The 24,242-nt window shown below is 39.6% G+C and overlaps 1 protein-coding gene across 1 annotated transcript in view; it reads right to left on the bottom strand.

Annotated features, from left to right (window-relative positions):
- ATXN2 (ataxin 2) overlaps window positions 1-24,242 on the bottom strand; it is a 2,781,632-nt gene that overhangs the window by 1,717,919 nt on the left and 1,039,471 nt on the right. Inside the window, exon 16 of the mRNA XM_044068622.1 lies at window positions 22,575-22,778. Coding sequence (XP_043924557.1) covers window positions 22,575-22,778 — 204 coding nt within the window. The remainder of the gene's footprint in view (window positions 1-22,574; window positions 22,779-24,242) is intronic.

The raw sequence follows: 24,242 nt of genomic DNA, 5'->3' as shown, positions 1-24,242 counted from the left end.
AGTTTGCAGGCCTGAATACAACCTCAGAAGCAGGTGCCTGCACAGCGGCTCTGGACCCATCCAAGATATAGACATCCGCAGGTTCCATAGTCAAAGAAGCATCTTGCGACATACCGGACTCAAAATGGATCTCAGTAGAGGCCTGCGAATCTGAAGTAGCGGGTATCAGGAGCTGCGAAAGCGCATCACCGAGTATCAGCAAACTGGTGACTAGCTAAACGGAAGCATCGTCAGCAGTTTTGGACCTATGCAGTCTGTCTCTGTCTTTATCCTTACGTTTTTTCAGAATATTGGTAGTCGGATGGATTACCGAAGCCATTTCTGGAAAGTTATACCGAGTACCAAAATCATTTATTGCAAATATAGCTTGACTACGAACAGTTCGGGGACTGAACTATGCACAAAACTGACAGCAAGGGACGCTGTGGTCTGGGCCTAAGCAAGGAATGCAGTACGAATGAAAATCTTTATGAGGCATTTGCTTTCCACAGGTAAGACAATTGTTAACTTTTACTGACATCGGTTAAGAGCAAGAAAAAGGATCCCCAACAGGGTACTTAGCGTTTTTTGAAGACTTCGGTTCTGAAACTCGAAAACGAAAATTTCAGGAGTCGGCCGAGCGGAACGAACTGCTTCTGCTTCGGGCACCGCGTGGCAAAGACTGATGTAATGTCGTTGTCTGCATGTTTTATACCCCTGACGACCTGATGTCATGGAAGAAGGGTAGGCATCTGACGTAGGAATCCAAGACTCTGGTATTCAGGCCAGCTAAGGGCTACCTGCAGGCAGATAACCTAAATGTAATGACTGCAACAGTGAAACACGAAGAACATCTGACCATGCAGCCTAAAACTACCACCATTAAATCTGTAATGTTTATACAAAGATGAATATGAAAAACATGCTCAAATCAATGAAGTAAAATTATTACCCAGAAGAATTTAAGGCCATCCAGAAAAGATAATGCAAGGAAGACATTCTGCAGGCATTAGAAAATCTTTGACGTTAAAGACATTTTACTCTGACTTGCTCCCCACATAAACTAGCCATACAGCTTACACCAGTAAGAGAGTGCCATTTAACAATAAAGTAGCAAATATTTAAACAACCATTTAACAGATTAGAATTTAATTCAGTTCTGAACAAGCTTGGACACCTTATTTAAATTTAGGCTGGACTTGACTGTTTAATTATGTTTTTATGAAAATGAAACCTATAGGGTTAAAAGAAAATATTATTAGTCTTTCCTTTGTTTCTTGGCTAAATTTCATCAGCCTTGCAATTAAGTACCTCACCTTGTAGCTAATGAAGCACTGACTGCCAATTACAAACCACAAAGCTTGCTTTTAAAAGATCTGTTTACACTACAGGTAGTTTGCTATCAATTCCTTGGTAACAAGGATTCTAAATATACGCATACAAGCATTTTTAAACAATATCTGCTTACTCCTGTAACCTGGTTTGGGACATCCCTACTGACTTTTGGCATTTTTTGTAATAGGTGGTTGATTTAGGATGATTACATTTAAGTGCTGTGTTTGTATCCTTATTTTCTACATTGAAGTTAATATGGATGTTATCAGTTAAAACATTTTTGTAACTTTGCTGTTCTGATTCATTACTTCAATCTGCTGGAGTTGACAGTGCCTAATTTATTAGACATATTCTTTATTTTTTAAACCTCAGCAAAACTGTTTACAGGACTTAATTACAAGTAATCCTTATAGTTGACAATGTGAAGTGATTGTAATTAAATGCAGTGTTACGATCTTAGTTTACTAATTTAATATGGAGTGCTCACATTTAAACACGGTATTACTATCCTGATTTTGGTACGGCGGTAGCGTTGTTACCTCACAGCAAGAGGTTCTCCCGTTCGATTCTCGGCATGGCTTGGGAGTGCCTTCTGTGTGGAGTCTGCATGTCCTCCCTGCGGTTGGGTAGCATTCGAAAGACATGCGTGCGTACATGGGCATGCCTTCGTTGAAGGTTGGGCATCGAGCTGGCACCTCGGCGTTTCATAAAAATCTTCTGCCAATCATTAGTGGACCGGAGTTCCGCTGTGGTGACCCCTTACCGGGAAAAAGCCGAAAGACAAACAACATTACTATCCTGATTTTAAAATTCTGAATAGGAATTAATATCTTGGTTTACTAATTTAATATGGAGTGCTCACATTTAAACGCGGTATTGCTATCTTGATTTTAAAATTCTGAATAGGAATTAATATGGCTGACAGCAGCTAAAACATGTTCTTTTTGCTTTGTTACTACATAGATTCTGAAACAACTATATTTCAAAGTAGCCTTACATTCTTGATTTATCAATGCAGTACTTCCAATAAAGCAAAATAAAGGAGAGTACTGACAGAACTAAAAGCTCAATCAATGCCACATTTTGAAATAGGTTCTCACTCAATTTTTTTTTTTTTAAGTCCCTTGTATCTCTGCAGTCCACTTTGCTGTTTATATGGAAGTGAAATGATGATGCTAACATTATTAAAACTTGAGTTATGTGACATCTTTAAAACAGCCTGAAGTTGAAGCTTTGACTACTGCTAAATAAGCTTTTTTGACTGCCCAAGTACGTGGTTGACATCAAAAACAGTTTTCAGCGGTAGAAATGCACTTCCAATGTGCAAAAGCAGTGCTTCCTATTTACTGCCTAGTAGTAGAGTTTCTGACAAGTGTTTCTAATGTTTGAAAGAAGTGGAAGAACTGAATACTTCTATAACTAATGATTTATTGTTCCCACAGTGGGAAAAATTACATGCCAAACAGTTTCAATATGCTGAAAGTAGTTGTAAAAAGATGTTTGATAGAAAATGTAAGACGTTTTTAAGGGATACGAGGCAATATCAGAATCAAACAGCGTACAAATGGAACAAAAAAGGACATGAGAGATTTGATAGGACAGATTGGGATAGAGATGTGGGGGATCTACATAGTGAACAATATAGAGAGGTTTCACATGGGGAAGATTTTTTAGTACAAGAACAAAATGGGAGGGGAATCGCAGATGGGAAGTGAATCGATGGAGACAAGGGGAAAGAGGAAAACGGAATTCCTACAGGGGTCAATAATACATGACCGTGACAACACAGAAATTACGGTTACTGATGGGGTAGTGTATAGTGTAGGAGATTTCAAAATTTATAACTATACACAATACCCTGTAGATGTTGAATTATTTATCTTATTTTCGAAAGGAATGAAATACATTCCAAAGAGGAAATTTGATTTAGTTGACACCTTGGTAGAGTTGAAATTATATTTGAGAAAGCTCAATTTGGGGATATTTTTTCAGAACTCTACAAAAGGAAATACCAATGTAGGTTGTTTGAGGAAGAAAAGTAACTTTACTCCACCCATGCATAACACTTTAATTACATTTGAGAAGGTGGTTAGTAGGAAAATATATGAAATATATAATCAATTACAGAAACAAAGAAATTATAGTAACTGGAGCATTCCAGTTGAAAAACTTTTAAATTCACTGTGCGATATACACAATATTAGAATTATGACCCCTGATAAGGGGGGGTGGAGTAGTTTTGTATGATATGGACAATTACATATTAAAAATAATAGACATCTTAAATAGTTCTGAACGATACGAGGTATTTTCTTTAAACCAAATTAACATTGCACATAGAAGGATTGATCTATATTTGGAGGAATTCCTATTAGATGATCGTATCACCCAAGACTTGTACAATTTTCTGAAAGTGGAGTATCCCATCTTAGCAACCATTGTAGAGATTCCCAAAATACATAAAAATATCAAGGATCCCCCATTTAGACCTATCATTTCTGGAAGCCGTAGTAAGGTTTTTCCTTTTGGCAAAGTTATAGACCAATGGTTAAAACATATTTATTCCATGATACCACACATAATCTAGGACTCCTGGGAATTTCTTGGGAAGTTCAAACAGGAATTATGGCATTCGAATTTGTTGTTTGAAACTATTGATATAAAGAAATTGTTTTCTTGTATACCAAGAGTTGATGGTGTGACTAGATTTATTAATAGTTTAAACAAATATAGCCAACTAGAATGGGACAGGATTGGCCTCCTATCAGAATTTATTAATATAGTACTTGACAATAACTTCATTTATTTTGAAGGAGAGTACTATAAACAGATAGCAGGTGTAGCTAAGGGGGCGGCATGTGCCCCCATATATGCTAACTTGGTATTATTGGATTGGGAGGAAGAATTTGTCTTGGACTCCCCTTGGATGGAGTATATAGTTTATGTGAGATATCTGGATGATTTGTTCATTTTGTGGAAAGGAAATGAGGAGAATTTGGAACGATTCATGGAATATATCAATGGAAGTACCCCTTAACTGCAATTTACATATAATATCAGTAGGACAGGAATTAACTATCTTGATACATACATTTTCAATTATGGAATAACTTTTCAGTCCAAGATTTTTAGGAGAGATTCATTCTGTAATGCATATTTGGAATTTTCAAGTAACCACCCCTATACACAGAAAAGAAGCATCTTGAAAGGGCAGTGTATAAGGGCGGCCAGAATGACTTCTAGAAGGGAAGATATGATTGAAGAAATGAAATTTATTGGTAACTTATTTAGTCATAGAGGTTACCCAGATCCTATGGTCAAGGACGTCACTGAATATGTTATTAATGAATGGGGAAATAAATATCCACCACTCTTGGGGAGAGATTTTATACTTCGTAATGAGGATAAATCTAACCCATCAGGTGATGGGTACCAAAGGGCATTTATACTACAATTTGGACAACATGTGGGGGAAGTTAGAAAGATTATAGACAGTAACTGGAATATACTCACTAGTGATGAAGGAATTTGTGAGAAATTAGGGGAGAGACCTACTTATGTATATAAAACTGGGATGAATTTCAAAAGAATGACTGAAGTTAGGACTAACTATAGAGACCATGTTGGGAATAAGGGTAGGACTGCTACCAAACAATGTGGACACTGTAATCAATGTTCGTCTATTTTACAAGCGGAGAGTATATGTCTAGAAAATAATATTAGAAGTAGAATATTTTTTAATAAAGGAAACTGTCAGACCCAACATGTAGTATATTTGGGGAAGTGTACTTCTTGTCCAAGTTTTTATGTTGGAAAAATGGATAGAAGGTTATGTAATAGAATTTATGACCACCTATATTGTATTAAGAAGAAAGACAAGAACAATGCACTGTACAGACATTTGGCTGACAGTGTAGGTTGTGATTCATTTAGATTTGCTATTTTAGAAGTAGTCAAGAGTAATCCTAGGGGGGGGTGATATTAAAGCTGTTCTGGGGGAAAAAGAGATCAAATGGCAAATCAAATTGAATGCTGCCAGCCCACCAGGTATTAATGAATACATCCCCACTAAGCCCCTTATAAGAAACTAACAATGGCATATATGTGACTATAGGGCTATGATTTTTTTTTTTATTACAAAACATTTTTTATTAAATAAAATTTTTTTTATTAACATTCAATGAAATATCATACTAGTGTATTTTAATAAAATCATATACTTCTATTGAATTATTTTATATATTTTATACACTATCAACATGTACTATTATTGACTTTAGATTGATGCACATCTTTAGTTTCGGTTCACATTGAATTTCATTATAGATTTGAGGTAGTTTTGTTAGTAGTATTGTGAGGATTATATATATGTAATGTTTATGTATATTTTATATATTTTTATGCATTTATATTGTTTTTATTACTATAAAATGTGAATTCTTGGTATTACAAATATGAGAATGTAGTAAAGTTTATATGCTTTTAAAAGTTAATTGATGGTATAATTGATCAGGTGGTTTGTGAGGCGGGTATTTTAAAGTATATAAGGTGAAGGAATTGTATTAATAAGTGTTCTGATGAAATCTACGTTGTGTAGATGAAAGCGCTCAACAATTCTTGTGTTTTAATAAAGAAGATATTTGTGGAACTTTTTAGATCGTGGTCTTGTCCTGGGAATTGCTTTTGGTCGTGGTTATGTTTCACTGTTTCTAATGTTTATCCCAGTTCTGTTTCTCGCTATCCCCTCCCCCCTTTAACATTTCTGTATAAAATAAACTTCTCTTACTAGCTTGTCCAGAAAGCAGAGGTTTTCTGTACAAACTGCAAGTGCTTTTATTTATAGGAACTGCAGGATGTAAGTGATCACTGCAGGTAATCATCATTGGGGCAGACTTGCATCCAATACCATACATTATAGGAGTATATATTTATTTAACATTTGTTTAGGTTGTTAGAAAAGTTTGCATGTTTTAGAGTAATGGGTATTTTGAGAGAGAAAAAACTGACTACAGGTTTGCTTAAGTGTTTGGTACAATATTAATATCTGTGTGTGTGAGATATATATATATATATATATATAGAGAGAGAGAGAGAGAGAGATACAGACACACACACTATACATTTTGAAACAGCTAACATAGTAAAGAGTTACTTCCACAAAAATAATTCTGGCTGCATAAGAAAAATGACAGAAGAAAAGTCATGTTGGAACGTGAAGTAAAGGTAGCAGTGTTTTTAAAGAAAGATACATATTTTCTTCATAAGGTCTGGCTGTGAGGGTTAGTTAATGTAACAATGTGCATAGGGTCTAAAAAGGCAGGAAGAGTACAAAGACAATTTAAAAAGATGAAGGCTATATTCTGGGCAACAGAAAAGTTGGCTGCAACCTTAAAATCTTGGTTTAGATGGTCCTGAGAAAAATACAAATGTTTTCATTATTATGAAATCAAATTAGGTAACAGATTAAAGGAGGCAACTTGCATGGTGGTCAAAACATTTTTTGGGAGCAATGCTATTTTAGTGACTCACATTTTCTTCAGACTGTGGAAAATGTGAGTCATGCTTTCTGTCTGTTTCTGTGTCTTGACTGAAAAAATCAATGTTTAGTTGACTAAGACATTAATGCAGCAGCTACATGGCAAGGAGATACCAAATAGTTAAAAGCATTACCTGAGGGGATAGTGGGCAGCGTAAGCTACAAACTTCTTAGAACTAATGTTAAACTCTGGGATGTTAATGAAGTGTAAAATAATTTCCCAGGCTAGGAGATAAGAAACTGGAAGGGAGGGTTATACTAAAGATTACATCTGCAGAGCTTTGCTGAGGTCAGCAATTATACCTGGACCTACAACTTACATCTTTTATTTTAAGCTTCTGTGCTAAACATTCTGCTGCAGGGGTGAGACAGCAAAACTTGTATTTAAGTGACACACAAGAAAAAATACTTTTTTAATGGCATGCTGATGAACATAAGTAGATAACTATTTTAATAAATTATTGTGAAAATACCAATTCTGTTATGGATGCAGACAGGTGTGACAGTTACAGTAGGCCAGATGTTCTCTCTTCATCCATTCTGAGGGCAAAAAGTGTTAAGTATACAATTCTAAAATTCCAATGTAATTTTTTTAATGAGGTCATACATGTGACAGATTATGTAAATGTACATTGTTTATGCTTCACATAAATCTTAAAGGAGAAAAGTTAACGATGACATATGAAACTGTTTCTTTAATAAAAGAGTTATGGATGTTTCAAATACTTTCTAGAGGAAATAAAAACATTTAACTCTATGCACTAAATGTGTTAAGCAAATTGAAAATTCTTTGGAAAGGATGGACTGGAGGAAAATGAAGTATTTAAAGAAAAGGGTTGTGAATCTGGAGACAAAATCATAACCAGGACGAAAGCAAAAACACAGAACATAAAATGACAATGGTGTTCCAAAAAAGTCTCTACCAGCTTTTGGAATCTACATCTCTAATTCCTACTGATGACCTGTTAGCTCACTTGAGTTCAAACCCTCCTTTCAATTACTGATAAGGCTTGGCAAACCTTGAAGTCCAACCGTACTACTAGACAGAACTTCACTTTCCTCAGAAACCTATCAAAACAAGCAAACAGATATGGCATCAATCTTATTTGGCCATTTTTTTTTTTTTTTGCATTTCTGTGTTACTGCATGTTGCTCACATTTTACTAATTAAGACTATTCTACACCCAAACTGACTTTCTACTAACCTAGAAAGCATGACTAACATTAAATACATTTCCACCTTCTTAATTCTGTCATGATTATTCGACTTGAAGGTATTCAACATCAGTAAGACAAGTCCCAATGTTTGTTTTACATTGCTGTTTTAAAGATCATAGGCAACTAGTTTTGCACTTACCTGTAGTCTTTCTCTTCCTTCTGGGATGACTGGATGACTTCCCAATCTGCAACTCTAATTTTACTAGATATTCCATTGTTTCATTTTACTGTTACTATCTCCTCACAAACTTTGGCCCTATACGGACTTAATAAGGTGGAACTTCCTGTCACTTTGAAGATGCAAAGTTGGATCTTTCTTGCACTTCCTGAACTAGTAGGCTGGGTGGCCTTCCTTTGTTTTGGTTTATTTTTTTCTAATCATGTTAATACTGCACACTGGCAGAGTGCATGCAGCATGCCTATTCATTAATGGAACAGGTACTGCATCAATTTTATTTTATAGGCAAAATGAATTATTAATAATGAAACTAAAATATAGCATTAGTGCTAGACTGCAATCCTCCGTGATTTACTTCTAAATCAAATTTTTAGGAAAGATGGACAATGTAAAAATATGAGGCAAAATCAGGGGCATCCTGCAAAAATCATGAACATATGAACAGAATTAGAGACAATTAAGAATTATAGACGTTGTGCTGCACATGATGTGCTTGTGTGACAGTGAAACAGAAGCAGCCATCATATTTTATTTCCTTCCACATTCATAGTTCTTAAGTGAATAACTACATTAACTGTCCTGAAGGGCCATTTTAAGCCTAGCCAATAACCTCAAGTCAGAATCAAACCCTATACCTTGAGTCCATGAGGGTAAAACATTAACCATTATGCCAAACCCATAAAAGGAACACAGGCTGCATAGGGTTTTAACAGTGGATTAACCAATAACATGTAATTACTCTTAAAACTGAAAATTACACAAAATATGCAGTTAAAGCTGCCTCAATCTGAAAATCTTCTCTCCACACACCTTTCTCCCTCTGACTATGCAGTCGACTCTGCTGACCCCCAACATGATGTCAGCACATCAGCAAGGAAGAAAAACTTCCTGCAAAGTAATCATGGAGGTTGGTAAAATGTTAGGGACAAAGAGGGCATTTTCTAAAAAGATTTTCTTTAAAAAGAAAAGTGACAATGTAAATTTAAATGACAGAAACACAGCCAAGGTAAGCAACTACTGACGAAATGAATTTTCAGAATAGGTAGGCTACTTTGATTTCTCAGTTTGCACATTATCTTTAAGATGACTGAATCTATTATTTCTGCAGCTGTGAATATTCACTAGTTCAGTTACTGAAAAGTAAAATGGTCACACAGGCAAACCAATTAGTAAAAACTACAAGAAAAATCTAGCAAAGCTAGAGTTTCACTGTGTGATACCATAAACCTCTTGTAATAGAAGACCATGGGATATTTGCAAATGACGCCTTACGAACATAAAGTGTTTCAGCTATGTGGCTTCTGAATGTCCATGACTTTTTACTTTTTCAAGTCTTTCCTTCCTGTCATTTTCTTTGCAGTAGGAATGCAGGTACCTCTCACTGACAGTTATACTTTTCAATGCAATTTCTGCTCTATGCTGGTTTTAGGAAAAGTACAGTTGTGTACCTACCATAAATGTAGATGTTTGAGTGTATTCACTGTTGCAGTCATTACTCTTGGGTTATCCTGCTGGCAGGCTACCCTCAGTCGGCCAGAATTCCAAAGTCTAGGTCCGGCGTCGGTTGCTGTCACCTCTTCCCTGACGTCAGTGCGCCAGGGGTATAAAAGATGCAGCCAACATCATTTCCTTCAGTTTTTCTTGCCCCAGATGTCAGGTGCCCCCAAATGGTAGGCTGACAAATATGCCAATAAAAAATGCATGCACAAAAACAACATTTCCTTCATCTACAAACAAATACACCAAATAGGTTGTATAGGATAGAACAGTGCAGATAAGTCCCAGCAAAGAAAAGGGGGATGGTGGGTGGGTAAAATGGACTGCAACAGTGAATACACTCGAACATCTACATTTATGGTAGGTACACAACTGTACTACGTTCATTGTGTTTCACTGTTGCAGTCATCACTCTTGGGTAGAATCCCAAAGCTAAGGTTGGGTAGCTGGGCTAAATAGGATTAGGAGAGGCTATGAGGCCCTGCAGAACTGCAGTGGCAAAGCCTGCTCTGGACTTAGGTAAGTGGTAGTGCTTTGTGAAGGTGTGCATTGAACTCCAAGTTGCAGCCTCTAAGATATCTTTGGTTGGTACTCTGCTGAGGAAGGCTGCTGCTCTGGTGGAATGAGGCCTAATGCCCTTAGGCACTGATATGCCATGTTGAAAATAGCAGAAATGGATGCAATGGCCTATCCATTTAGAAATAGTCTGTTTTGAGATAGCCTTTCCTTGTGATCCTGCAGCATAAGACACAAAGTTGCTCAGTCTTTCTGAAAGCTTTAGTTCTGTCCAAGTAGAAGCGTAACTGCCTGTGTATGTCCAAAGAATGGAGAATTTTCTCACCCTTGTTCTGTGGATTTGGATAAAAGGTAAGCAAGTGAATGGTTTGGTTGAGGGCCACACTGGACACCACCTTAGGCATAAATGTAGGGTTTGTCCTCAGAGAAACCCTGTCTGGATGAAAAATGATGAAAGGTTCCACAGCCATGAGTGCTTGTAACTCCCGAGACTCGCCTTGCAGAAGTTATAGCTAGGAGCAGAGCTGTTTTCCAGGATAAGAATTTTATATCTGCTGTTGATGCTGGCTTGAAAGGAGGCAATGTGAGTTTTTCCAAAACATAATTGAGGTCCCAGGCCGGAACTGGTGCTCTCCTTGGAGGTCTAATGTTTTTGGCCCTTCTGAGGTACTGCCTTATTAAAGAATGATAAAAAATAGGTGGTTCCGTATTGTAATGGGCTGAAATGGCAGAGGCGTGAATCTTAATTGATGAGAAAGAAAGGCCTTTGTTCAGCATCTCGGTTAGGTATTGTAAAATCTGAGGGATATTTGGTACACACGTGTCAATGCCTTGTTCCTGGTTCCAAATACAGAATCTCTTCCATTTTTCTGCATAAGATTTTCTGGTACTGGGCCCTCCTGGCCTCCAAGATAACATCCATAACAGCTTTTGAAAGAGGAGTGTTCAGATTGGCTACATTATCCGCCATGCTGCCAGATTTAAAGGTCCTGAGTTGGCTGTGCAGGATCTGATTGTTTTGTTGGGTCAGCAAGTGAGAAGTTTGAGGCAAAATCCACGCTGGACCTTGAGACAAGCTGTTTAGGATTGGGTACCAGTGCTGGCGTGGCCAGTCTGGTTAAATCAGAATAATTTTTGGCGACTCTTGTCTGACCTTTAGGAGTACTCTGGGAAGGAGAGGCAGTAGGGGAACAGCATGTACTGTTAGATTTTTCCAGCTGAATGATAGGGCGTCCACTTTCCATGCTTGTTTGTGATAAATCCTTGTGCAAAATCTCTGCAATTGGCAGTTGTGAGGAGAGGCAAATAGATCTATGTCTGGGCATCCCCATTTCCTTATTATCATGCTGAAGACTTGTGGATCCAGTTTCCATTTGTGGGGCTCCAGGAGGTTTCTGCTTAGTTCGTCTGCCAGAGTATTTGTTTTTCCTGGCAGGAATTGTGCTTGCAGGTGAACTTGAAGAGCCAATGCTGTGTCCCATAAGGTCATTGCTTGCTACAGAGGGGGTAGGAATGTGTACCTCCCTGCTTATGTACTACATGACCAAAGTGTTGTCTGTCTTTATCAGTAACTGTCCTGGAGGAAGCAGGTCCTTGAAAGCCGTCAGGGCATTTTGAACAGCTAGCATCTCTTTTTGATTGATGGGAAGATGCATCTGGTTTGTAGGCCATGTGCCCTGAATACATTTTCCTGCCATATGGGCCCCCCAGGCATAATCTGATGCATCCGTTGTCAGTGTCTGGCTGTGGGTAAACTGAATGGCAGACCCTTGTTGAGGTGACAGGCTTCTGCCCACCATCGAAACTCCTGTTGTAGGCAGGGAATGAGTGAAATTACTGTCTCCAGGCTGTGGCAATGCTGAGTCCAAACACTTTTTAGATACCATTGTAGTTTCCTCATACGCAGTCTGGCATATGGAATTAGTAGAATGCAGGATGCCATAAAACCTAAGGCCTCCAGGAATTTCCTTGCAGATAAGTGGGTTTTTGTTGCCAATTTCTTGGAATAAGTAGTCAGTTGCTTTTGCGTGTCTGGCGTGAGATAAGCCATCTGGGAAGTTGTATTTAAGCTTGCGTCCAGGAATATTATCTCTTGAGAGGGTACTAGTTTTGATTTATTTTCATTTACTGTGTATCCTAGGCCAATTAGTAATCTTTTTACAAATGCCAGATGCTTTAGAAGAGTGTCTTTGTTCTCTGCTTGAATTAGGCAGTCATCCAAGTAGGGATATATTTGAATTCCTTTTTGTCTGCAAAATGCAATTACTGGTGCCAAGCATTTTGTGAAGACCCTGGGCGCAGTAGATAAGCCAAAGGGCAGTACAGAGAATTGGTAATGCATTGATCCAGCTATGAATCTGAGGTATCTTCTGCAAAATTGTCTGATTGGGACATGCAGGTATGCCTCTTTTAGGTCCAAAGTTACGAGCCAAGCCTTTTTGCCCAGCATGGGCAGTAGCTGATGTAGAGTCAACATCTTGAATTTTGGAACTTCCAGAAACGTATTTAGTATAGACAGGTCCAGTATTGGTCTCCAGGTTTTGTCCTTTCTGGTTACTAGGAATAGTCTGGAGTAAAATCCTTGCCCCTGCTCTTGTTATGGTACTTGCTGAATGGCCTTCATGTCCATGAGGGCTGTAATTTGTTTTTGTGCTTCTGCCCATTGATTGTGTGGCAGGTTTGGCATACCCTTTGACCTTGGTAGAGTGTGAAAATGGAACCTGTAGCCTTGGGACACTATGTTCAGGACCCATTTGTTTGGGTAACCATTTGCCAATTTGATGAGAAAAATGCTAGTTTTCCCTCTAAGCGGGCTAAGTGCTTGGATCTGGTAGAGGAAAGTCATTGGGACTATTTCCTGTAAGGTTGTGATTTGTCTTCTCCGCTTTTGGAGGTAGGAGCACCCCACTGTTTAGGGCTGTATGAGCCTTAGGGCTGAGATCTGCCTCTGGGATGCCTGTATCTGCCTCTTTGAGGTCTGTCTGACACTGGAAAGGACCAATTTTTAGAAGGCCAGTTTCCTGTTAAACCTGGGTGGCTGTACCTTGTAAGAAATCCTTGACTGTCTGTGTGGATTTAGCTTTATCCTCCATTTTTTTCAACACCTCTTCTGCTTTAGTACCAAACAGTATCATGTTATAATGGTGCATCTAATAATTTTGCTTTAACATGATCAGGCAGATTCTGTTCCTTAAACCAAGCATGCCTTCTAATAACGGAACCTGTAACAGCGGCCCTGCAAGAGGCCTCCAGTGAATCATAACCACATTGCAAAGTATGCTTTCCCACTTGTTCAGCTGCATGCAATAAATCCTGCAATTCCTTGTTCTCTGAACATTCAGTATTTGTCAACAATTTCTGTTTAAGCAGTGACATTAAATATTGCTGATATTTAAGGATATGAAACTGACAATTTAAAGCCCTCACAGCCAGGGTAGCAGAAGTGTAGACTTTTTCCCCCATCTGTCTAGAGCCCTAGAATCCCTATCAGAGGGGACAGGGTTTTTTGCAGTGGAAGCTTTAACCCCTTTGGGACCCTGAGATATAGTTTCTGAGTCAGCCCTTTGGGACCCTGAGATATAGTTTCTGGGTCAGCAGTGGAGTTTTTGTATAGGAATTTATGAGAATCCGGGACCCTGTAGTATCTGTCTGGCTTAGCAGGTGCAGGGGGTAAAGAGTCAGGGGACAGTCCGAACTCTGAAAAAACATTGTCTGCAATGTCTAGAACAGGTGGAATAGCAAGGGGTCTGTGCTGAGGAAGTAGCAGAAAGTCCCTGAGCCTTTTATTAGATTCAGAGTAATCTTGGCTCTCCCAGTGGAAATGCTCCCTCATAGTATGCAGCGTTTCCCCAAAAGAATAATCCTCAGGAGGAGAGGCTGAAGGAATGGATTCTTCAGCATCAGAATCCTCATAGGGAAGCATGGAGTAATCCTAGTCAGAAGAGGAATCAGAGGAAATAGAAACCTGATCAGAAGAATCATACTCTGTCTCTTGCCTAGGCCTCTTATCAGGAGGGGGATAGGAGCCCCTGATCAAAGTAATTAGGTCTTCGGCCATTTTGAGCATCTGTTTTTTAGGCATGGAAGTCTGAGTAGGAGAATGTTGTACTTGTTTCTTTGTCTTTAGAGCTGCTTTAGTCTTTGAAGCTGAAGATGGCTTAATATATAGTTGTGTAGGTCTGAAGACACCCTCAGAAGCCGATGCCTGCTCAGCGGCTCCGGACCCATCTGAGGGAATTATTTCCGAATGCCCAATACCTTGAGTATCCAGAGGCCCAGTCAGCTCCACGTGGGAGTCTGTAGCGGCCTCTGGCTCTGAGGTAGCAGGCGTCAGGGGCTGCGAAAGCACCTCACTGAGAACCGGCGACTGGCCTAGATTTCCAGGAGAGAAATTTTAACTCTGCTGAAGATGCTGGTTTGAAGGAGGGCAGGGTGAGCTTTTCCAACACAAAGTTAAGGTCCCAAGCTGGGGTAGGTGTTCTTCTGGGTGGCCTTAGCTCTTGTCACTGAAATACACTCAGCAGCTTAATGAAACTTAGTAAAGCCAAGTTTGAGGATAAAATAGTCACCCAAGCCAAAGAATCACATGGCCTTTTCAATTATGTCTGCAATCTGAGAAACACAAAAGAGCAATGTGCTGAGCTGACTGTGACTGATGTTATCTACACTGAGGCTGAAGATGCAGCTAACAGACTGGTCCATAAATTCAGCTCAAACTTTCTCTCTCTCACTTCAGCTATCCCACAAGATACACCTGAAACCGACTCACTTCCAGCTATCACACAAGACCAAGTCCTGAAAACATTATCAAAAGCTAAAAACACTATTAAAAGCTAAAAATACTACATTGTTGGGTCCTGGCAATATTACTGGATGCATCTTAAATAATGTGAACCACAATTCAGTCTCCATACCTGCTTTGTATCACGCAAATGAAGAATAGCTACAGTCAATTTCCTGTGCAAGTAAAGACCTTCCACAGACCCAGGTAATTAAAGACTCATTAGTCTGACCGACCTCATATGTAAGACCACGGAAATATTTATCATGGAACTCATTAATAAGGACGCAGCAAGCCTCCAAACACTGAACTACTGTCTCAGTTTGGATTAGTCAAGAGCAGGTCACACTTACTTAACCTGGTGGACTTGTCTGAAAAGGTCATCAAAGCAAGGGATGAAGATAAAATGGTATACATCATATACCTTGACCTAGCCAAGACGTCTGAAGTAATCCCTCACTCAGGAATAGTAGAAAAACTAAATAAAATGGGAATAAACCCTTATGTCATCCTCATGGATTACCAGTGGCTCACAGATAGGGCAGAGAAGGCTAAAAAGGGGAAACTACATCCATAGACAGGCAAGTCATCAGTGGAGTCTACTGGAGTTCAGTACTGGGGCCTCACCTGTTTGGAATCTACGTCTCTAAAGTAAAAGCCAGTAAAAAAGGCTCTGGCTGACTAAGTCTGCAAATGATTACAAGCTAAGAGCAATTACTAAACCCCCAAATGGTCTAGCCAGCTTGCAGGAAGATTTATCACAAACGAATAATGTGCCAGAATCATGGACTGAAGCCAAAATAATGCATTATCTTATCCTCCTGGAAGTGGTCTACACTGGGTAACTACCACATTGACAACACGCCCTTCGAAAGATGCCCCACTTGTTTGGGATTTGGAAACTTATGCGGACAGTGACCTAACCTTTGCCCAACATGTGTCCAGTGTCATAAGTTCTTTATTGTGTAGCTTATAAACAGAGAGACTGCAACTATATATCTAGAGATGTCACTTCCCACCTTAACTTAATCTTCATTAGGAAATTCATTGAGTATAGTGTCGCCTTTGGCATGTATTTGTCCAAACACATGCAACAATTGGAATGCCCAGAGCGATACCTTAGTAAAAAGACACAAGGCCTAAACAACATGTCCTACACGTACCACTCAAAAGTTCAATCACTAAACTCTGTATGCTACAGACTGCTAATACATGACCTATGTCTGGTATACAAGGCATCCTCCAACCCAGTACTGATGGATCTATTGCACAATAAAGTCAAATAGCATCAGAAATTCTCAGACTGGGGATCTACGACTCTTCTGCAACATCAACAGAATGGTTTGGATGGGCAGGTAAATCTTTCACAGGATACCACTGCTCTAGAACAGACTCCCTAAAGCTCATTTCTGTCCCTACTGAAGCCCACTCACTTAACAAAATTATAAACGAACTATTGAAAACACAAAAAACGAAGATAAAGGAGCAAACACCAAAACTACTTAACACGGATTTATTGTTAGCGCTTTCGGAGAGACAAATATCTTTCCTTCTTCAGACAAAATCCATTTTAAAATCAAGGCTAATTTATACCTTTCCTACTAACGTACTTATACACTTGGTTACAATTAAGTATTTAAAGAAACATACATATATTTTTAAAGCACACTTTTTTACCACAAGTTGTTATGATGTTATGTTGCTTTAAATACTTAATTGTAACCAAGTGTATAATTACGTTAGTAGGAAAGGTATAAATATAGTCTTGATTTTAAAATGAGTCCTACTGAAGCCCAATCTGGATCTATGGATAGGTAACAGAAAATTTATCCTCAGGACTGTCCCTTGTACTACTAATGGACAGAAGCAGCTCCTCAATGCTTCATCTCATTCATAGGTCGGCTCAGATTACCTGTGGTATAATCTGTTATTTTCACTAGGGTAATACATAATGATCAACCATGGGATGGGTAAGGCCAATCTAACACCAAACGGGTTAGGTTAATTCAAGTACCAAGAGAGAAACTGATTATGCTTAATATGCCAACACGGGCAGCCAGCCTAGTACTTACCTATAAACGTATAAAAAGGAGGATTAGCCATACAGGGTTGCCCTGTCTTTGTGCAAGGTTAGAAAAGAAGAAGCTATAAGAGCTTGCAACTCACACACTTTTTTGAAAAAGTAGGAGGTATCAGCAGTACAGTCTTTTGAACAGACAGATTCAAAAGAAAGGCTAGTTGAATTTTCCAAACAATCTGGTTCCAAGGAGGAATAATACATTTTAATGGTGGGCTGATGTGAAGGGCATCTTTTAAAAACTGACCTCAAAATGTGCAGGAAGAGACTGATCAAAAAGCAAGTAAGCAGAGACAGCAGACAAATATGCTTTAATACAAGAATGCCAGTCCTGAATTCAGCAGGCCTCACAGCTAGGACATAGTAGGAATATCCATATTTTAAGGGTCGTGTTTTCTTCTGGCACAAAAATATCTTCCATTTGGAAATATAAGATTTTCTTGTAGCAGGCTTTCTAGCATCCTGTAAGATGTACTTCGAGAATAGGTGCCTGAAGGGCATTAGTGTCTTATTCAAACTGTCAAGTTTAGGGTTTGCAAGTTTGGGTGAATGAGGAAGCCCTTATTTTGTGTGAGCTAGTCCATACTGTGGGGTAACCTGTGGTGACTGCCCTTGGCCAGGTGAAAGAGAAGGGAGAACCAATGTTGTCTGGGCCTAGAGAGACAACAGTAACATCTTTGGGTTGCCCTCTGATTCTGAGTGGGACCTCAGGAATCACAGGAAAGGGAGTAAAAGCATAAATGCAGTTCCATTTTCATGAGATTGCCATGACATGGATTCTCAAAGCCCTTGGGCATGAAGTTCTGGAAAACAGTTTGCTCAGAGTGGAAGCAAATAGATATATTTAGGAAGCTTCTCACTTATGGATAAATCAGTAGACCTCTAGGGTCAACATTAATTCGTGGGGATCTGCCAACATAATCTGACATTGTATTCTTCTCTGACATAACGTACACTACCTGCAGGAAGAGACTGTGCTGGATAGCCATCTTCCAAGTTATTATGGCAACTCTGCATATATAAAATTTTCTCTCTCCCTGACAGTAGTATTGTCTTGTCAGGATGCAGAGGGCTTTTTGAAGACCAAAAGTGAAAAGAATGAAGAACCAAAATCAAGGCTTTCACTTCCTTAATATTTATGTATCTGTTTCTATCCCGCCTTTACCAAGCACCTTGTACTTGTATACTTGTAGAACATGCTTTCGATGCCAGGTCTGAAACATCTGTGGAAACTTCCTGGCAAGGAGAGAAAACCAGAAAGAGCACTTTCTGGAATGTCGAGCCACCAAAGGATTCCTTCTTCATGAATGGAGGAATTGGGAATTTCAGGGGGTTGCAGTGCTGTGCCCAAATAGACTTGAAATGCCACTTAATGTTCTTCTTGTGGAGTCTGGTAAAAGTATTAACTTCCATGGTTGAATCTATGTAACCCAGGGCCCTCTCCCTCTTACTGAGGCCCATTCTAGAGAAAAAAAGAGAATGGAAATAAGTGATCAAAAACTTCAGTCTCCCGAGAAAGAAATGCCAGCATGGAGACAGTGTCCAGATGGCAGCCTAGGGTCAGTAGCGAAGGAACAGCCCTGGCTTATTATGTGTGAGGAACTCGAGCATACCCAAAATTCTGGTCTGAGAGGACGTTTCTGGTATCCTTATTGAGGTACGTCAGGGGTCAGATCCTCCCAGATGTGTCTACGCTGATAATATCAAGAAGAAACAGCAGACAAATAAATATACCTCCTCCCCTCATAAAAGGGTTAGAAACTCTTCTGAAGATTCTGAATCTGAGGTGGAACTTCTGGATTACTCCAACCAGATTCATTCACCAGTAGGCTTTGAGGTGAAGGATGAGGATACAATGTCCCCTGATTTGCCCCAAGACGAGCTTTCCTTTGGGGACACAGCTTTACAAATATGCAACATTTTCTATAGGAGGGAAAACAAGTGTCCAATGTGCAAAGAAAGCATTATGATTTGCTGTACATGGAAGTTCCCCAGCCTTCTAAAATCCCTGCTATGTTAGAGACCTTACAAGATACCTCAACCACTGCCTGTTTAAACCCCGAGTCGCAACCTCCAGCATTTAAAAAAAGTGATAGGTTTAATAAGGTCCCTAACATGCACATAGTTCTTTACAAAAACCCTTCTTCAGATCCAACAGCAACATCTGTTGAATATGAGACTCAAATTGATTCCATCTTCTAATATTTTACGTAATGACTGAGTATGGAAAGAAAGTGTACTTACACTTCTGCTACACCTTCTTTCAGTTCACTTAACTATCAAACAAATATGATCAGAAATCTTTTATCTACTTTGGGTGATAGGAATAATTTACTGCCAAATATACCAAAGGAAGACAATAAATCTTCCATTTTTGTCTCTGCTTAATTCTGCCACACAAGTAACTAGACATACTATTAAATGCAGTTATGATGTTGCACATGTATCTTCTACAGATGCTGGGTCTGTTTTACAGTGGCACTCTTGGTTAAGGTTACAATCTTTGTTAGATGATGTCAAGTCCAGGTTACTGGATGCTGCTCTGAACAGGGTAAATCTCTGACCCTGCATCTGCTGAAATCTTCAAGAACCTGCAGGAAAAGGATAAAACTGTGCAGAATATAAAGCAGATTTCTGTTTCTCCTGTCCCAAAATTCCAGAGAAACTATCATTCCAAGGAATGACCATCATTTTAAAAGGACCAGAAATCTCAGGAAAATTGTAAACATTTCGCTAAACAGAAGCTCCAACAGAAACCCAATTCAGACTTCAAAAGACCTAAGAGCAACTTTCATGACAAATCAACCCATTTATAACTATCTGCCTCAGCCCTCCCCCTTCCACCCACCCCCTCTCTCACAGAAGCTTTCTCACTCCCTTCTAAGGTGGAGACTTGTAACTTTACATCAGGGGGTCCTCATCATCATCAAGAAAAAAAGGCTACAACCTAACTTGAATTCTTCCTCCTACCCATTTTAGTGTATCTTGTGCCCCCAAACAAAGAACACCTGTTTTTACCTACTCTACAATACTTGTTACATTAGAGAAACTATAGAACTAGTTCTTCTCCAGCAGCAGGAGGAAATGTTATTTCAAGACTGTTTCTGGTGCTATAAAAGGAGGGAACTTGGAGACCTGTTTTGGATTTATCTTAATGGTGCCAAAATTCAAGATTCTGTCTTCACAAACTTCCACCAATGATCCTTCATCAAGCTTTCTTGGTTACTTTAGCACTCAAGGATGCCCATCTTATCTCCATTCATCCAGGTCACAGAAAATACTTAAGATTTGGAACCAGCTGTCTTATTAGTCATGCTGGATGTGCATTCATGCATGCTATGTCTTATAAGCCTCTACTACAGTCACAATAGTGGAAGCAGCAGCTAAAACTGGGTGGAGTGAAGACTCATCAAGCACCACGGCAGTGATATTCATATCTGACAAGACAACAGAAGCTCTGGAAGGTTCTGACTTCCTGAGCTTCTTTTATTGCTGCTGAGGGGCATTGACTAGTAAGATTCACAAACCATCCTATCACAGAAGCTCAGTCTCTAGTTTGTGAAATAAATGTCAGGAGAAGCTAAATGACTTATAATTTTGAGAACAAATAATTTGCAAATGTAATACTCCTTGCAGTTGTGACCATGTCACAGACAAAATAAAAATGTGTATGGTAATATGCCTCCTAAAGTCACATTTACCTCTCTTAGTTTCATGAAAAACATGTCATCTTTTCAATTAAAAGTTAAACAAAACATTAAGGTTTCCCAATGGGGATAATATCTGTTCATTCTCAAAGGAAAGTGGAGCAGAACATACAGTTAATAAAACCAAAGCAAAAAATGAAGTCTCACTGTTAAGGATGGAAGCAACAACCTCTGAGAATGTGTGCGCCCATATGCCCTCTTTGTACTGCTTTGCATTCTTGAACTTGATCAAAGGTCAGATGTACAGTGCAAGAAAAGGAGCCCAAGCTTTGGTGTACTGGACAGATGCAAGGTATCCTTGTTAGCATAGTTCCTAACCTCTAAGCACAAAACTCTAGACAGACACAAAAATAATGGGGGAACAAAAGCCCCCAAAATAGGGACAGATTTTAAAAATTGCTCTTAGAAATTTAGAAAGTTACTAGAATAAAAGGTCTTGTTACCATGTATTTTCTGAAGGATATGAAGTCTGAAATTCAAATGCCTGTCATTTAGTGAAATCGATCCTTACTGATTTGTCACAAAAATCCATAAAACCACAAATTTTATGAGGCACAGATCCCAAATATGAGGCAAAAACCTGGAATTTCTGTGAAATTCTGGACAGCTGACAGGTATGCCTAGAAGAATACTTCCCTTATGTACGCAATGGTGATCAATGAAGGACTTGGAAGGGGTATGCCTCCCACCACCCCTCCTTAAAAATAACTTTTATTTTTATCCAGATGAAGCTTCATCTGCTTTATTTCAACTGGATGAGGCTTTCACCAGTTTAATTTCAGTAAGATGTAGTAGAATGAAACACTGGCCGGCCCAAACTCAGAAATTCTCTTGAAGTGAGATCAGTTTTACTACAGAACTGTTCTTTGATAGCTGAATATTGCCACACAGAGGAATATGTTTTGAGATTTCATAGGTTGGTACTAGGCTATCGGCCCTAGGGCTTATACAAGCCTAGCCATAACAATTCCCTGGCTATTTCTTCCCACAATATTTACTTCCCTGGAGCCCTGTCTAGCAGGGTAATTGATTCCCGGGGTGAATTTCCCATCTCCCATCCAATCGTCAAAGTTCCCTTTGAAGACGGCCAAAGAGGCACTCTGCTTGACATGTATGGGCAGTCTATTCCAGAGTCTGGGGAGTCTCTGGGTCAGGAACCTATCCCTCCAGCATGTTTTGCTCATTGTGATGACAAGATTTACATCCCTGGAGCATGTGGCTCTGAGGGATTGGGATTTCTTTAAGTGTAGCATGTCAAACAGCTCTGGGTTTGACATGGCCTTGTATGTTAAGCAGAGATCGCCTCTGAATATATGATATGCGACAGAGTATAGCTGGAGTTTTTTTTTTTTTTTTTTAGACGGTCAGCATAGGGCATCTGCTTTGGGCCTGTGATTCTTTTAGTGAGGTATTTCTGCGGCGTTTCCAGTTATTGCAGAAGTCTTGAGAGGTACATACCAAATGGGGCATTGTATTCTATAATGGGTCTAATGAGGGATGAGTATAGTGGGACAATGACCTCCTTTTTTCTGGATGAAAAGCCCTTAGTGATGAGGTGTGCCACACAAGGATTTCCTGACTGTTGTTGCGATGTGGTTCAGACCAATTAACATTAAACATACTTTGGATATTCTCATAATTTATTATGAAATTGCTTCCTTCACACTTTTGCTTTAAACATAGATAACTTGGTATATGTTGCATAAATACAACATTTTCATTAAAAATAATCTAAGATGCTACTAACTTACTTTCTGCTGGTAAGGCCTGTACTCTGCTTGAGATAGGGCTGGATGATGTGGGAGACGTAGCTGACACTGGTAGTGACACAGGCTCTGTAGAAGTGAGGTTTGACTGAGAGGAGACCAAAACTTGTCCTGAGGATGTACTTCCACTGTTGTTCTGCCTTGGAGAAATGGGTCTGTGCGTTTTTGGCGATAATCTAGAATTTGAACCTAATTTGAAAGACATTATAAACAGATGTCACTTGCCTCAAATCAAGTTATGTTACTAGAAAGTATTCACATATACACAACTCTATTTATGCTCAGTATCTGCAATGGTCTTGAAACCAGATCATTCTTAGCTACTCATCCAAAGATTATTTCAGATCTATTTACTAAGCTTTCAACACTGTTATAGAACATAATTAAAGTCAGGCTTGCAAAGTATTAGAACTATGAACATGATAAAAACCAGTGCAGTTCTCTAAATTCAGGTTCAGTAAGTCATATCTACAGATACAGATGCTGAACTGTATTAGCAGTCTATGCAGCCTGTACTGGAAACATCACTCCTCCATGCGGCTTATCTCATATGCTGCTGATGGGGCGAGTAGGGCCGCAGGCACAGGTGTAGCTTTACGACGTCACGCCTGGATGCTGCTTTGCAATTTTGCGGACCCTTTCAAGGCGCCCTTCACCAATTCCCCCTTTGATGGCTCAACATTGTTTGGTCCTCAGGTGAAGGATACATTGACTAGGTGCGAGGTGGAAGGTAAGACTCTCTCTGCCGTGGGAGTCCGTTTTTCTACCCCTTCTAGACCTTATCCAAAAGGTCAGAGGGGAGGAAAAATGTGGTTCCGCAAACCTCAGGGAGTCTCATCTGATGCACAAGGTCGATTCCCCTCTAGAGGCAGAGGGGGGAATAACAATAGACGCCGCCCGAGGGGCAGAGGAGGTCCGCAAAACCAGGGTAGCAGAGAAACTTTCTCTAATAAACCCTTTCAGCATCCCTGAGGAACTGCCCGGCTGTCCACCTTCGTAGGCAGTCGGGGGAAGATCATCACTGTACCCAAAAGCCTGGCTTTCCCTCACTCAAGACAAATGGGTACAGTCAATCATATCCAAGGGTTACAAAATTCCCTTTATTCACATCCCATCCCAACCCAAAGGATCCCTTCCAGACGTTCCACCCAGTCTAAGGGAACTAGCAGCACTAGAAATATCAATGCTGCTGTCAAAAAGAGCTATCCAACCAGTCCCAGCAGACCAGCAAGGATCCAGAATCTACTCCAAATTCTTTTTGGTACCAAAAAAAAACAGGGGACTGGAGACCAATACTGGATCTCAGCAAGTTAAACAATTATATCAAAAAAACAAAATTCCGGATGATCACGCTACAGTCCATTCTACCCTTCTTGGGTCAGGACAATTGGATGTGCTCAATAGACATTCAGGATGCGTACTACCATATCAAAATGCACAGACGCTCCAGGAGGTTTCTCCGCTTCAGGCTGGGAGCCAGTCACTACCAGTTCAGAGCCCTGCCCTTTGGTCTCACTAAAGCCCCCCCCCCCCAGAGTGTTTACCAAATGCATGGCAGTGGTCGTGGCTCACTTGAGACGTCAAGGATTCCAGGTGTTTCCATATTTGGACGACTGGCTCCTTACCGCCACCACCAGACATCAACTGCTTCTA

This window comes from Protopterus annectens, chromosome 4.part0, assembly GCF_019279795.1.
Source record: "Protopterus annectens isolate FY-2018-M chromosome 4.part0, PAN1.0, whole genome shotgun sequence".
NCBI lineage: Eukaryota > Metazoa > Chordata > Ceratodontiformes > Protopteridae > Protopterus > Protopterus annectens.
This window is presented reverse-complemented; position numbering and strand designations above follow the sequence as displayed.